The following is a 17,137-nucleotide window of genomic DNA, read 5'->3' on the forward strand; positions in this document are numbered from 1 at the left end:
ACAATATCAGTTGAAAAATATTAAAAAAACATAGGCACAATTTTTTTTTATAAGCATTTAAAGATCAAATTTTGACAAAATTTATCAAATTTTAATTTGAAAAATTATTTTGTAGTTAAAAATTTATAAAATGTTCAATTTTTGTATCTAAGAATTCAAAATTTAAAACAAGATTCCACGTAAGTAATTAATTCTGTTACCAAAAAATCTAAAAAATACATAAGCACAGTTTATTTTTATAGTCATTTTAAGTACAAATTTGGACGAAATTACATATTAAAAACCTAAGATAACTATTTTAGTTATTTTGTTGTGATTGTATAATATTATTCGTGGGTACTTGAAACTTCTAAAGTATACTATTATATATCTATGATAGTACCACGGTTATTTGTTGATGTATAACGCGTTATAACTTATAAGTACCTAATAGATATTATGATATGATTAATTTGGAATTTATTATAGGTAGGTACCTATTATAGGTCAATTTTTTTTTAATACCATAGATAAGTATATATTATATGTATAATACATAGACTGATATACCGTCTCCGCTCAGAATCGTTTTTCTTATACAGTGATATTATATCATTGAATTCAAATTTAATACTGTCCATTATACAGTGACCCACTTCTAACCTACTGTACAGCAGAGCGACATCCACTTACCCACCTTTTTACTATTTTATCTGTGTGCAAACAGGTATTTAACAATATTGGATATTAATAAGTAACAATAATAGTAACTATAAGTTGAATTTATTTTGAATTTCTTCAAAAACAAATTAGGTACTCGTGAATATTAAATTTCATCGTTAAATTGTATATGCCAATTTTGTAATTAGAAAAAAAATTTTATACTTAAATTGCTTAGAAAAAAATTCTCTATCTGAATATGTGAAAAAAAAATTGATGATAGTATGTTACCATTTAAAAAAAAGTAAGTTGTACATGCGGGTATCGAAAGTGTTAAACACTTGAAATCTATCTGAAAATGTTTATTTAAGTGCTATCTGTCATCCAGCGAAAACCCCATTTCAATAAAAGTCATCGAACTGAAATATTAAGTGGTACCTCTTAGCGTGACCACACTAAATGCATTATATTTTCACTGGTTGTTTATATTTGGATTTTCTATACAGTTTCCAATTTTATTAGTATTTTAGATTCTGAATAGAATGATGAATGTATTGATTATACAATGATGTGTGTTTTTTGTTAAACATGAATCAATGCATATTAATATAGACATTTGAATAAGTATTAATAATAACTAAAATTGTTTTTGATATTTAATAACATTTATTTTGACTTATATGAAATGGTAGGTATTTAAAATTAAAATACCTACATTTTCCTTAAATAAAATAGAATACATGCTATTATAGGTACCTATATCTAATATAAAATGTATGTTCATTATATATGAATGATATGTTAAACGATTGTATATTGTGTAAATGTTATTTATTTTTATCCTAAATTAATAACTAATGTTTACAAGAGGAAGTACAGAGTAGGTACTTGCAATATAATGTGTTAAGTCATTTTGAAATTAACTAATTATTATATATTTTAGATTCTGAGCAGAGCAATGAATGTATTGATTTTAAAATAATGTGTGTTTTTATTTTTAATTTTCGTGTCTGTCACCGCCATTTGGGGCAGTAACACTGCTTTGATTTTCTTCAACAGTATTTTGTTCGATGGGACAGTGAATCTAGTTGGTGCCTTTGGGAGGTAATAATTTAAAATTCAAAATAGTCTTCAAAAGAGCGGGAAACACAACATAAAAATTTAGGAAAAACAGGAGTTTTTACGCAAATCGGTTTTTCTCAAAAGATCTTTTGGTTTTAGGTGTAACTCTGAAACAAATTAATGTATATACTACATATGACATTTTCACTGGTTGTTTAAATTTTATTTTTTATACACGATGAAATTTTCAAAATATTTTAATTTGTTTTGAACTGTTTAGAAACATATTCAGTTTCCAATTTTAACAGTCTATGAATGTCAATAAAACTTTATTTGTTGGGTAAAAAAGCTTGAACATTTAATAAAAGGCTCCTACTATATTTTTACAATGACATTTGAAAATAATTAAAAATCCTTAATCACAGTTTTTTTTTTATAAGCATTTTAAGTTCAAATCTTGACAAAATACGGAAAAATCACAAAAATTGGCATATTATTTTGAGTTGAGAATTCATAAAAAATTTTATTTTTTAATCTAAATTTTTTTAAATCTAAGATTTTATAATGTCACTAGTTATAATGTAATAAAAAATTATTAATAAGTTGATCTACATTTATGAAAAAAAAAATGTCTACAAGCAAATCAAATAAAATTTTTATGAGCGTTTGAAGTTCATATTTTTACAATATTGGATATTCACTCAACGTCTAATAATGTAGCTATGTTCTTATTTTGTTGTAATTCAAAATCGAATAACTGTAGATACTTGAAATATACACCAAATGTTTAATTTATAAATACCTATACTTGATTTAATTTTAAAAATATTTTTACTCATTTTCAGCTATTTATGAACATTTTAAATTTTTTTCTATAAATGTCAATAAAATTGTATTTGTTGTTTTAAAAAGCATTAAAAATATGTAATACGAGGCTCATAATATGTTGTTACAGTTTTGTTGAATATGTCCATATATACATTTTAACGCTTTTTAAAACAACAAATAGTAGTAATTCTAAGTTTTTTAATATGTAATTTTGTCCAAATTTAAACTTAAAATGACTATAAAAATAAACTGTGTTATGGCCTGTTTTACAATCATAGTTTAAACCTCGGTTACGCTTGAACCACTGATTTTACCGGCCGAATTCGGTGGTTTAACCAGAGTTCAACTATTGTAATACTTAATGTATTTTTTAGATTTTTTTAACAGAATTAACTACTTACGTGGGAATCTTGTTTTAAATGTTTAATCCTTAGATATAAAAGTTAAACAATTTATACATTTTTAACTACAAAATAATTACCCAATATTAAATTTGATAAATTTTATTGAAATTCGATCTTTAAATACTTATAAAAAAAAATTGTGTATATGTATTTTTAATATATTTCAACTGTTATAGCAACAATATGTCAGGAGCCTTGTACCAAATGTTTACACTTTTTGGCCTAACAGATAAAACTTTATTAATATTCATAGAAAAAAAATAAAAAAATTGAAATATGAAATTGGCCGTAAACAGCTCAAAACAAGTTAAAATATTCTGAAAATTGTATCAAATATAATAATTGATAAAATAAACATTCAATGAAATTTTCATGTATCTACAGTTATTCATTTTTCAATTACAACAAAATAAGAAAATTGTTACGTGAGAAATCGAATGAATATCTCAAGTTAATTAAAATATAAACTATTTTAATAAGTAACTAATATACAGGGTTTTCCATTTAAGTCAAGACATTCGTTTTTGCAGAATTTTTTTACATAATATCAACTCGTTACAAAACAATATTTTTTATCATAAGTATTTTTACCATATTCCACTTTGCCTTTTTTAACCTTTTGAATTAAAACATACATTTAAAATTACATGAGCATAATATTATTTGGAGCATTTCCACATTCCTTTGTTGAAATTTTAAATACCTTTAGCTGGAGCACGGATTTGTATGCATTAATAACCAACTATAAAGCCGCTAAAAAATCTAAAAATTGCATAATTTTATATATTAATATATATTATGCACTAAAATGTTTAAGACGGAGACAACAAATGTCTATGTGGTGTCGTCTTAACATCAAAAATGCATCCTGAAAGGAATTTATTTAGGTATATACCTACCCAAATAAAAATTTGTATAGAAAAAATAAATTCCCTGGGAAAACCGTTTTCACATACGAGTATATTATGTATTAATTTATTTTTTTTATTAATCAAAGCCATAAATGTCGAAATATGCAAAATATGCACCATAAAAGTTTCTTAAAGTTAGTTAAAATGTTTATGTTATGAAACAAGTTCTGTGCCCACTTAGCAGACCATATGATCAACCAGAATAAATAAGCAAGTGCATACAAATACGCGCTCTAATTATAAATCAAAAACTACTCGTACAAAAATTTGATTTTAATATATCTAAGTACTCCGAAAAACATTCTGCTTTAGAATATGGAACTAAAAATGTATGTTATCACTAAAATAGTAAACAATTGAAAAAAATTATAGTGAAAAAAAAGTAAACAATATGTTGTTTTTGAAACTTAAAATCATGGAAAAAAATATTTTAAAAACATTAATAGTTTTTGAAAGGTCAAGTGTCTTATTTTAGGACTTAAGATCCTCCAGTAAACTCACTCTGTTTTTAAAACTTTCCATAGTTTTGTTTTTAGCTACAAGTTTTGCTTCCATTCTTTGCAAATCTTGATCTTTTACCAATTCTTGACAGCCAGAACACATAAAATTAACTAAACTATTTTAAAAATACACTATACATTAATCTAAGACAAATCCACTCTAACATTTTTCTATACTATGAATTTTTTTTAAAAGATTGTCTAACTCTTTTTCTGTTGTAATAGGCATTTTAAAGAAAGACAAAACAGTGTAAAAGGAATTTTTTACATAGAATCCATTACATTGTTTTATTTTCTTTTAAAATAAACCCGTGTTCATCCCTTGTAAAATCTTCAGTATTGCAAACATCCATTATAATACATTGTGAGGTTCTTTTCTCAATTGGTTCCAAAGTAATGGACAACAAACTATTAGATAAATCATCAATTGTCATGGAAGTATTATCTGTATTATCTGAAAGATTATTAATTTTTTCAGTTTTTGATTATAATGTTAGATTAAAATTACAAGTTAAAATGTATTTTAGTAAGAACTTTTTATATAGTACCTTTTATATTGTTTTTTTTTCTTCTGACAACTGTTCAGCTGCTTCATTATCTATTGGACTAATGAATTGATCTTCACATATACTCAATACAGGCAACTCATTAATTGACACTGGCAGCAAAGCATTAGGTGCTAATGATATGAAAAAAAGAATTTTAAATACATTTTTATTATAAAAAAAAAATATAGGTAACATCAGAGAAAGATTATTTCAAAGGACATTCCCAAGTCATTATCTTGGATTAACTAATTTAAGAGTAAAATTACTTTTTGAAGCATATTTATCCAACAAAAATAAGTACCTAAGTTTTATATTTTCCGCGGTCATTAAGAATAGATTTTTGAAAATTAATATGGAATTAATTAAAAAATATATATATATTAATATAAAGAAAAGGGAATTGTGGTTATGAACTAGTGTCTTTACTGCATGGGTTTGCTTTATTCTAATTTATTAATAAAACTTTCTTTATTATATTAAATCGTAAGAAGTTTATAATAATTTTCTATTGTTCATTTTTTCTTTTTAAAAGAAAAAGTTTAAATTTATTACATTATATAGCAAAATAAAACCATGTATTTACCTAAATTATAATAATAGAATGCTAATTAATAAATAAAAAGTTAATACAAAATAAAATAACAAATAATTAACTTTTTTCTTACTATTATCTAAAAATAATGATGGAACAGCGCCTGGTTTTAATTTGTTCTTTAGTATTCTTCAGTATTCCTGAAACAATCGAGTTAACAATCGTATAGTACGTTTTACTATTTTAGCAAGATCTTTTTTCATTCCACATTTTTCCATCCACTTTTTTCTCATCTTGAAATCCTTAGAATAGCCAAAGAGACTAAGATTCTTTGAAAGCCTGTTAAAGCAGTTTTTAAAGGAACATCGTAATCCAGATCCTAAAGTATGGTCCTTTAAAATTTAAACACATGATTCATATTAAAAAATATATTAATATTAGAAACAGCTAGGTTGCCAATTATAAAGTACAAATTAAAATAAAGTATGAGTTAAGTACATATTTTAGTGATATAACATTCAATAGTCTAGTTTGTATAGAGTCTATATATTTATGATAGTCTAAAGACTACTTTTTGTAGAAGGTATGGATCCTTCCATGTTTTTGTAACCAAAATAATGAACTACAGAGTACTGGTTGTGAATAACATAGAATCAGAATACTAATCACTACTATAGAACACTTGATAACCCGGCTAACCTTTCCCAACCGTTGCAATATTGTTCTTGGCTTACAATCAATGATTCTCAGTACCTCGTTAACTGTATAGTATATAATGAATTATTATGAAGTAATTATTCGTATATTATGATATAATGAACAGCCTACAAGGTGATTATTTCCTTGTAGTAAATATACACACAACTTTGTTTGTGCATTATTAGTTGACCATTTTGATTTTATATTTTACAAAATATTGGTTTATATTATGTACGCATCAATTAAAGTATATCAAAAATGTTCAGTTGCTATTTTAAAATAGAAATTCATACAGTTACGTATAATGAAAGGGAATAATTATGTAATCTATATATCGTCTGCAGCAACAAAAACTGTCGTGTAACTCAATTTTACAATTTTTTTTCAATCTGGCGTTAATATTTATCTGGATTACCAACGAAACTGATAGTAGCATAAATCAGCCAAAGACGTTATATACAATAAGATGCAGTTACTGCCGTCTTCGTTGAAAATTCAAAAAAATAGTAATATAATGCTCGCATAATCACAAGCAAATCTCACTGACAATACTGGGTGGCATGGCTATTTATTAAAATATAATATCATTTAAACTTAAAAAGACATTACTTTCACAGTGTGTTACATCCAAAAGGAATGCTGAGCAATGCCAGGGACAAGAATATTACTGATGTCTAATTAAGAAGCACTGAATTACTAAAGAAGAGAAACCAGGACGTTGAAGGAACCGTTAGAAACCAAGGCTCAACATATTCAAAAAGAACAGCATGAAAAATCATAAAAAAGATAGATATCAGACTGTATTGACCATGTTTATTAAAAATATTAATACTTATTTACTGACCGGCATATTTTTATTCCTCTTATCCTCATTGTTTCTAGTAAGTCTAAATGACCGTCTTGGTGATTTAAAATTATTTACAACAGCATTTTCAATATTTTCCTCTCTGTAAAATTCAAATTCTATGTAATCACTTTCATCATAATAAGCCAATTTTCTAGATTTTAAATAATTTTAAAAACAAAATTTAGTCTAATACAATTTTCATTAACTCACTTTATAATATTTCGTTCCATTGGTAAGATTACATTATTTCCAGTTTCAGCATCATTACTTTGAGACTTGAGTAGCATAACTATATAAAAATAAAAATATTATTGAAAATGAAAAATTAAATTATAGAGATCCAGAAGTATTACTTAGAAGGAAAACCATTTTGGGGAATAGCATTTGAAAATAAAAATCGCTTTTTTTCCTGGCTTATAGTTTTCTTGTAAAAAATGATCACTACATATACATTGCCAATCATGACAACGATCAAGTCCAAAAACGTTAAGCCATTTTCTTTTCATGTATGCATTCTTGGGAATTCTATATTAAAACAAATATCAATGAATGCAATAAATTTCTTATGTTAGGTTAGGAAAATAAACACAAAGTAGAAATTATTAGGCTACATCAGAACAGTTTGAGCGAGTAAACTTCTACAACCAATTGATACTCACCCTTGATAAATAACTCCTGGACGATTAACCTCGGTGTTATTAGATGTATTGAAGCACACTATACACTTGTGCATTTTTAAAACGTAGTGTTATATATTATTATCGAAAATGAAGTTAAAATAATTAATATAAAAGTGCAACCACCAAGACCAATTTGACAAGTCGGATATTGAAGTAAGCCCTATCATTAGACGGTTATCTGTATTGTATGCAGTCGTAACTTAGAAAAAAGAACTCGATCAATGGACGTGGGTAGCCTCGATCACTCAGTCTTGGAATGTTTACGACACCTGTATTCCGGTCTCCTAAGGACCGATGATTGTGTTTTGAGGTGTAGACGGTACGTTTTCTCGCGGTAGGCAGTCCAGTCGTCCGTAGAACAGTTGGGTGGTTAGGTATCGAATGTCGTATTTTTTAAAGGTACAGTATGCTTCAAGTCTATATGTCTACTGTAATCTCGCCGAGTACCGTACAAAGCACACGAACGAAACCGAGAAAAACATAACTTTTTGATTTCACAGTCACAAATTCGATGAGATATTATTCGTATTATGAAAAATGAATGTTTGAAAAGCACCTGTTTATTAACAGACGAACGCACAACGTTGAAAAAAATAATTTTCCGACACGAAAACTACGAAAACAAATAAGACAACCGACTGGTGATAAGCGGAACTCCTGTAATCGCGGTCTTGGATTATTAATCAGTAATGAATAATTTTCTTCGTTCCATCGGCACATAGCTACGAATTACCAAATGGTCCCCAACAGTAGGAGTTCTGTTCGTTCTACCTCCACGTACGCCGTACGATTCTACGATCTAAGATATTGCACGTTTACAGGAGAAAAAATTCACACGAACAATATTATTACGCAGGAATGGATAGATTTGGAAAGTATCCAACGGGAACAAAAAAAAATCGGGAATGTATCACGTACTTAGATAGTAATCCGGAAATTATTAGGTACCGTATTACCTACGTACTTGGGTAATAATCTGGAAATTATTAAACACACAGGAAAATATTAATAGAATAATATAAAGAAAGAAATAATATAGAATTTTATAAATAGAAAATATAACGCTGGAAAAATACTTCAATGGAAATTGAATGCACCAAAATCATAATATACATAATAGGTACTCAATTAGGCGGTGCCGCCTAATAGGTAGGTAGGCACTTGATAAGATCAGTTATTACTAGACTTAGGGACTTGTAGCTCTAAGAAATGCCCAAATATGCACCAAAAAATGGCCAAATATGCTCTGAAATATGCACTTAAAAATAACCGTATATGCACGAAGAAAAAAAAATTAAGTATAACAAATATGTGGTAAAATTAAATATTTATTTTATTGGAATTTATATTAGGTACATATCAATATATTAGAATATTATTACTTGAATTGAAAACGATTTGATAAAATAATTGAATTTTTAAAAGGTACCTAGGTAATTGGATTACGTTTTAGTGTTCTTCCGTGTCTACCGATCCTAATAAGTTATTGCCTACCTATTATTCAGTCACTTGTCGAATGTGATACGCTGTTAAAATAATATTATAATATTATTGTTCTATGATATTATGTACCTATCTACCAGCAGACCGGCTACACGGTATTACAGTATAGCAGGGGTTTTTTTAGTGTGCAGTGAAAACTGTTACTTTATGCAGTGTAAAAAAAGAACTTCGGGACGCTATATTTTATTGGATATTATGAAACAATAATCGAGTAAACTTCAAAAAAAAAAAAAAATTCATTTCAAATTAACACTATCCATTACAGTGACCCAATTGTAACCTACTGTACAGTAGAGCGACATCCACTTACCCACATTATTTTACTTTTAACCCCCCCAAAGTACCAACAGATTCACAATCCTACCAGAAAAGTTTAGGCATGTTGAAGAAAATCGAACTACTGTCCCAAAAGGAGATGGCAGTTACGAATTAAAATACACACCATTGTAAAATATTAAAATCAATACATTCATCGCTCCGCTCAAAATCTAAAATAACTGTAAATACATGACGTTTTCGAATTTTATTAGTTATTTTTTAAGATTATTTGTTCGAATTTGATTATAATTATAAATAAAGTGTTGCACAAAATAGGAGTTTGGACAAAGACGAGTGACTGCCCTGAGTAACTTCAGAAGGAACATGAAGTAATCGGATTACACGTCAACCTGAGAGTGACGTCCTAAGGCCTCCATAACATAATTAACGAAAACCATAAAAAAAATAAACAAAACATTTTCTAAATGCATAATAGGAGAAATCAACACAATCAAATTAAACAATATTCCAGTACATCGAGAAAAGGGATGAATAGAATATTTAAACTCAAGTAGTGAAAACGTTCACAGTATAATTGTACATATTTTAATCAAACACACAAGTTTTTTTTTTAACGATTAGTATTAGTTCAAACACAAATACTTTTAGAAGTACTGGATGTACCGAGATCATTTTACCCGGGTAATATTTAAAATAAGATAGAGTAATGAGATACTTCACTGTCAGTGTATAGTATAATAGACTTGGAATTAGTATATTAGAACGTACTTATAATATACAACTTGGTCGGAAATAAGGTGTAAAGGAAAGAAATATTATGCGTATTATTTTGAAAAGAAAGTGATAATAAAATCGGTGATAACCGATAACTGATAACGATAACGATGCCGGCCGTCTTGCAGCCGTGATTCTCTGTCGCTAGACGCTATAACACTATCATCATAGATAATACAATTTTAATTACAAATTGTTACTTTTTTTCAGTGTAAACCTTCGACGTAATAATATAATATAAAATACATAATATCTAATAATATTATGTCTACATCGCATTTTCGTCACATTCGCACGCATCGCTCTCTCTCTCAACTCTCCTCACCGACTCACTCGCCGACCGAACAAAGAGCAGCGGAAAATGGATAATAATCGAGATGACAGGACGTACCTGTAGTATAATGTTTATTATTATTATTTAATTATTACTGTACACCGCGACGCTGCCAAAGTCGTATCGCACGCACTCTGATGTTCCGAAGTTGTGGTCAGTGATCACTCGCGTCGACGTATGTGGTCACTAACTTCCTCGCTGTATACGCATTAATCGCACCACCGCCAAGAACGCCTCATCGCTGCTCTGACACTGACACCGTCTTCCGCCCACCTCCCAATAACCAGACAAGCAAAAACGACGACGAGTCATCAGCAAAGCAATACGTCTGGTGCAGCAATGGACGACAATAAGGTCGAGGTGCTCTTTGAGAACGGCACGAGGTGATTAGATTATTCTTAATTTATGAGAATGATAATTAATTTAATTTATATATTTTAGGGCTTTGTTACAATTGTAATGGAAAATGAAGTTCTAGTTTCTTTCTCGAATGAGTGAGTATCTCTTATCTATATTTTATTATAATACTTTTTTTAAGCATTTTATTCAAAATTACAAGTAGGTGGGTACATAAGCAATTGAGAACCTATGTTTGTTTTTTACCATGAATAATTAGTGCCTATTTCAAGAGTGAGAAAGAAAAAAATATATATTAAATTATACAGTTACCTATATAAAAATTATTTTGCTAGACTTTATACCTACAGATCCAAATATCAAAAACCTTGATTTTGTTTTTAAAATAGTGACTACAAATATATGTAATAGGCTGCCTATTCTTTATTTCATGCATGATTTTAGTAGGTAATAAGTAATAACTATCTATTATTCATAAAATAGTTTTTTATTTTCAATTTATACCTATTAACCCTCTAGAAATCAATATTTGTATAGGTATCTTTAATCTATACCTTTTATATATAATATTTAAATAATAAAAATATTTAATACAAGTGGTATTATTGAACAATAGATATGGTATCTAATGATACCCCTAATTCCCTTATTAGTATTGGGCTTTAAATTTTTACCTAAAAAATCACCAAAAAAATGTTTAATTCACTTATTGTTAGTAGTTTTAAATAACTATTCTTAAACGGGGATCAAATTAATGATCCTCTAAAATTGTAGTTACTAATCATTGGTAACTTAATCATATTTAAGGAACCATTAGCTCACTATTGGAGTATTTTAACTCCTCCAAATGTTGATTACGATCGAAAAATATCACACATCATTGAAAACAAGTTGCTACTCTCAGAATCTAAATTAAGTATATACACTATATACAAGACAGCCAGTGGACAACATTATTTTGTGCTATAAGGGACATCAGTACTCAAATAATTAATAACTATACTTACCAATACTTACTATAGTTTCTAAGATTTATCATATTTGCTTATTTTTAGATTTAACACTTATTGATGGCTTTTGAATGGAAGGAATTAAGCTAATATTATCTACCTTTGATAGATGTTCACATAACTAGGCAGTGAAAATAAAAAACAAATAAGCTTTCTAATTAACATTTTTGTTTATATATACATGTAGATAACTTCTGAAAACTCTTATAATAAGTTACTTTCCCGGATTGTCTTTGATTACTTTAAAACATTAAATTATTAGTACCTTGCTAAATAATAATACATCCTTTATAATTTTTAGTTGGTTTCCTGAAACTAAATTCAACTATGACAATGTTCGACTCCCCTTATCAGATGACCAATGTAGTACAGAGTTTATTAATAAGTAAGTATAAAAAAAAATATATATATAATCAATTTTAATAGTTTAAATTGAACAGCTACAAAAATATTTTGAATAATAACCATGTGTAATCTTTTAGTGCTAAAATTGATGGTATCCATAAAAATCTACAGACAGTAATTGGCGCCTCCTTGGTGTTATTTACACCTGATCAATCAGTATGGAGTGTTATATCTCGTTCACCATTGACTGTTAAAAAAAACATTGATGTTAGCCTACACTTTAGAAACCGAAACCAAAATGTTATGGTGCGTATAAAGAGTGGAAAATTAGCCAAACAACAAAAAATTCCATGCTACAGTTTACATCATCATCTTATACTAATGAATTTAATGTATGTGATGACCTTATGGCTTTGGCTATTGGTGCTCATGGCACTAATATCAAACGAGCTCGCAGGATTGAGGGTATTACAAATATTGAATTAGATAAAAATACTGGTGTTTTTAAAATTCATGGGGAAGTTAGTTCTATTGTTGCTTAGTAAAAATATCTAATAATCTTGTTTTTAGAATATAGACGCTGTAATGAAAGCTCGAGAAGTTGCAGAGTATACAAAAGAATTTCTTCAAGTTCCAAGAAATTTCATGGGAAAAGATTTTGGTATAAATAGTAGTAACATCAAAGATATCATTGAGAAAAGCGGAGTAGTGAGTTATTTTATTGATCCATATATTATTTTTAATATTAGTAATTTGGAAGGCCCAATTTTTATTCTATTTAAATATTTTCTTTTACTCGAACACAAAGCTCTCCTATACAGACCTTTAATTCATTGACTTTAAGACAATGGCTACATTTTGTATTTTTAGAAATTGTACACAAAATATTAATTATTCCTGAAGAATACTATAATTTTATTTTTAGTATTCATTACTTTTTGTATCATTGGTATTAGTAGAGTGTAATAAAAAAAAACATTCATTATATTATTTGAGGTATACTCAGTGTTGGGTAAATTACTTTTAAAAAGTTATGAAATGACGTTAGGTACTCATAATTTCAAATATTTTTATTTAAATTACATTTACGTTACCTAAAATTATTTTTATCACGTTACATTACTTTTTCATTAATAAAGTAGTGTGTTACAAATAAGGTTACTTTTTTTTATCATTTTTTTTTTTAAAAACTTTATTTAATTCATATGATTCAATTATTTTATATATATATTACAATCATAGAACCTCGTGATAATAGACCTAGTATGTATAAATGTTCAATCATCTCACCTATATGGCTATAAAGTCTTAAGTCATAAATCATAATTAATTTTAAACTGAACTCTTTTCTTTCTGCTAATAAAGTGATAACATTTATTCCTGGAATATTATGGATTTCTGAGTGGTTTTATTGTTAAAACACATAGGAACAAAATTAAAGAGAACAATATTGTTGAGGACTCCACATAGTAATTTTTTTGTATTCCAAATTTAAGGCTCACTATAACGTTAAGAAGTATCGACTTTTCAACATTTTCAAATGACTAATACTTTTCATAAAATTAAGTTTATGAAAAAAGGCTACGTGAGGCCCTCAATAACAATGTTATCTTTAATTTTGATATTTGGTTCTTGTTGTCCAAAAACCTTCCTGGAGTGTTTGAGATCTAAACGAGGATGTTTTTGATACCGAAAACGACAGTACTACGTCCTCTTAATCTACTATTATGGGAATTGAAAATAAATATAATTGATTTTTAATTTTTCTGGAATATCATCCTATTGGCTTTTTTTTATTATACATTCAAAACTATTGTTTTAATAACGCATTAGCGCGTTACTTCATAGAAATTACTTTTAAAAAGTAATTTTGTTACAATTGCATTACTTAAAGACTAAAGTAAAATGTAATAAAATTGCTGCTACGTTACTGAAAAAGTAATTGGGTTACAGTAATTTGTAATTGACGTTACGTTACTACCCAACACTGGGTATATTGTAAGAGGATTTTAATGGTTTTATTGGTTTAATTGTTTTATTATTAAATTTGATTCATTAACTTTCAGACTTTGGTAACATTATAGTTTTATTGTCAGTTGGTGTATTACTATACTACTAGGTATACTATAATTATTTTTGTAATTTTGACATTTAAAAACATATATTATTTCTTTTTTAAAACCCTAGCATTGTTTAATTTTTATATATTTTGTTATTGTTATTAGTATTTTAATTTAAACAGTTAATATATATTTTTTCTTATTTTAGAATGAACTGAAAATTTTACGTGATGATGAGACACAACCTGCAATTCCTCGTGAAGATGGTCAATTTCCTTTTGTGTTGGTAAGGTAAAAAGCATATTTAATGCTACATTTCTACTAGAATATCATTTAGAACACCTCAAAGTATTTATTTAATATGTTTATACTGGAATATTTTCACACTAATTAGAAATTGTTATGTTTAGAAACTTGAACAAATTAGGAAATGAATAATTGGAAAGAAGCAAAAGTTACGTAGAAATCCACCATTCCCAATATTTCAACTCAAAAGTAAGAGAAAGAGTCTCTCCTGATAAAATCAAATGCAGTAACAATAATGGCGATATATTTTATAAGTTCGATAATCCAGTACCTGAAGATGTTAGAGAATTGTATGTATTACGAAAAAAAAACCCCGATGTGGGCCAGTACGCATACCAGAAGTGAATATAAGAATGGTAGTGTTGGAAATTGTTTAATTGATTGATACAATTTAACATATTACATTAATACATGCCAAAAATGAATATAAGAACAACATAGTTTTAAAAGATACTTTAAAAATGTTTGTACCTACATGCCAAAATGCGGTATATAACACTTTACCTAAAATAACAATATGAATATATTATTTTATTTTTAAAAATATTTGAATTACCTACTTAATAATTAATAATAGTTATTTTCACTCTGAAAAGTTAAACTAATACTAATTAACACTTTAAAATATTATAAAATGGTAATGCAACGTTATGTTTTAGTTATAATAACAATAGCAATACATTTTACCAAAGCATTTGGTCAATGGTTCTTTACTAATGGTAGTATTGTCATGGTTTCAGTAATTTTGAACTGACTTCAATAAAACACGCACATTATAAATTGAATGACGATTTTTAAATATATTTTGTTCAAATAAGAGAAATAACAAATTTTATTCTAGATATAAATTCTCCATGTATCTTTCAAATTTTATTAATACCATGTTGATTTATCATCCTTCAATAACTGTACACCTATTTACATCTAACAGTAAATGCAAACTACTCGAGCTCACCTCTTTGCTAGAGCCATAGATTATAAATAAATAGAGCACCAGCCACTCTACTTTCGTTTACGTATTTCTCTCTAGACTAAACAATATTTTGAAAAAAATGTAATATTATTAATATAAATCTAATCAGTGTTAAATGCTCATTTAAGTATTCACTTCTGTTGTGTGTACTGTCACACCTACGTGTTGTTTTAACTATGTTAAAATATATATTAATATAATAATACATTGTTTCAATATTAGACCTTTAATAATTTTCAAAAATAATATCTATACTCCGTGCGCCGAGAGAGCGCAAATTTCCAAATGGAAATGGAGATACAAAGGCAATACAACCGGTAAAGTAGTACTATTTTATTATTATATATAAATTTGCTGTGTTGTGAAAATATTTTGTTTATTTTATTTGGCTGTAAAAACCTATAAAAAGTTAGATACAGGAAAGGGATATTTGGGCTTTGAACCTTAAGAGCTGTAAAATTGTATGCTCGATACATACTTTAACTTTTGCTGTACTTAGAGTATTATTGAAATAGTAATGTTAAATTTCCTTTGCACACATCATTTATTTGTACTTAAACTAACTTTATTTTATTGGTTTAATCCATAACAATTTTAATAAGTGGGAATTTTTATAAGTTAAATTGCATACAATATAAATATAAGTGTCATGAATTGTTCAGTAGTTAACATTTTCATAGTTAAATATATGAACACATTCAGTTTGACATTAAGCAACCCGTCACTGGTCGTGTAATTTTTTTTTTTTTACTTTTGGTCGCGCGGGGTAAATATTTTCCTAACGGATAAATATTGTTCTCGACACACAGTTTTTGATGAAGTAAATGTCATTATCAAATTATGATGTGATTTTGATAAGCTAATTAGAATTACAAATCTCTATTACAGATAATAATTGAACACACATATATTTTATAAACACACTGGGAGATTATTTTCCCCGCGCGACCAGTTGCGGTTTAAGTAAGAGTTGTGTCTTAAAATGTTTAATTTACTACAACTAAAACATACATGCAGATTGTAACTAGAGAAAATTGACAAAATACATTCAGTATATCGATGGTTGCACGACAAAAGGGGATAAGCGACATATATCAAGGTTTTCAGGAGAGCAAAAAAACGATTTTTATGTTGTTTTTAATTTCAAGCCCAAATAACTTTTTTTTCATTGAGTTTTCAGATTTTTTTATAAGTACATTTTTAATAGTATTTTTGTTGTTTATACGGTCGTGTAATTTTTAATTAGTTATATTAATTATTTAAGTATGAGGAACAATTTTTATAAAATAATTTAAATTTTTGTCGCTTGTACCCTAATTGTTAATTGTTGATAAATATTTTTGTCACTTATCCCCTTCTTATTTTATTCGTATTCATAACATAATTTAAAAAAATAAATGCAACTGTATTAGGTACATTTCCTATAAGTAGAAAATTAATAAAACAAGTAGTTTGTAAAATATAAAATATGTACAATTGGGTATTGTGTTAAAAAAACGATGTATTTTAAAAATTTAAACTTATACATAATATATTGATACCATCA

At 27.3% G+C, this 17,137-nt stretch overlaps 2 protein-coding genes across 8 annotated transcripts in view; one reads left to right on the forward strand and one right to left on the reverse strand.

Moving 5' to 3' along the window:
- Positions 1-4,618: 4,618 nt before the first annotated feature.
- LOC100569998 lies at positions 4,619-8,367 on the reverse strand. Its single transcript, XM_008191674.3, has 7 exons — positions 7,630-8,367; positions 7,324-7,495; positions 7,181-7,259; positions 6,968-7,070; positions 5,558-5,816; positions 4,893-5,023; positions 4,619-4,798 (listed from the first exon to the last, which is right to left on the reverse strand). Exons 2-5 carry the CDS (start codon positions 7,352-7,354, stop codon positions 5,616-5,618), a joined length of 414 nt encoding a protein of 137 aa, XP_008189896.1. The 5' UTR covers positions 7,355-7,495; positions 7,630-8,367; the 3' UTR covers positions 4,619-4,798; positions 4,893-5,023; positions 5,558-5,615.
- Positions 8,368-10,376: 2,009 nt separating this feature from the next.
- The window catches only part of LOC100570060 (fragile X mental retardation syndrome-related protein 1-like), a 10,488-nt gene continuing 3,727 nt past the window's right edge, over positions 10,377-17,137 (forward strand). Inside the window, exons 1-8 of one of the 7 annotated variants that reach the window (XM_008191675.3) lie at positions 10,377-10,923; positions 10,982-11,034; positions 12,209-12,292; positions 12,390-12,717; positions 12,823-12,960; positions 14,521-14,603; positions 14,723-14,908; positions 15,814-15,908. In XM_008191675.3, the coding sequence (XP_008189897.1) occupies positions 11,000-11,034; positions 12,209-12,292; positions 12,390-12,717; positions 12,823-12,960; positions 14,521-14,603; positions 14,723-14,750 (696 nt within the window). In that variant the 5' untranslated portion in view covers positions 10,377-10,923; positions 10,982-10,999 and the 3' untranslated portion in view covers positions 14,751-14,908; positions 15,814-15,908. Of the gene's footprint in view, positions 10,924-10,981; positions 11,035-12,208; positions 12,293-12,389; positions 12,718-12,822; positions 12,961-14,520; positions 14,604-14,722; positions 14,975-15,813; positions 15,909-17,137 lie in introns of all 7 variants that reach the window. The other 6 variants (XM_008191677.3, XM_008191676.3, XM_016809678.2 and 3 more) reach the window with 6 other exon arrangements.

Source organism: Acyrthosiphon pisum, chromosome X (genome assembly GCF_005508785.2).
Source record: "Acyrthosiphon pisum isolate AL4f chromosome X, pea_aphid_22Mar2018_4r6ur, whole genome shotgun sequence".
In the NCBI taxonomy this organism is placed as follows: Eukaryota; Metazoa; Arthropoda; class Insecta; order Hemiptera; family Aphididae; genus Acyrthosiphon; species Acyrthosiphon pisum.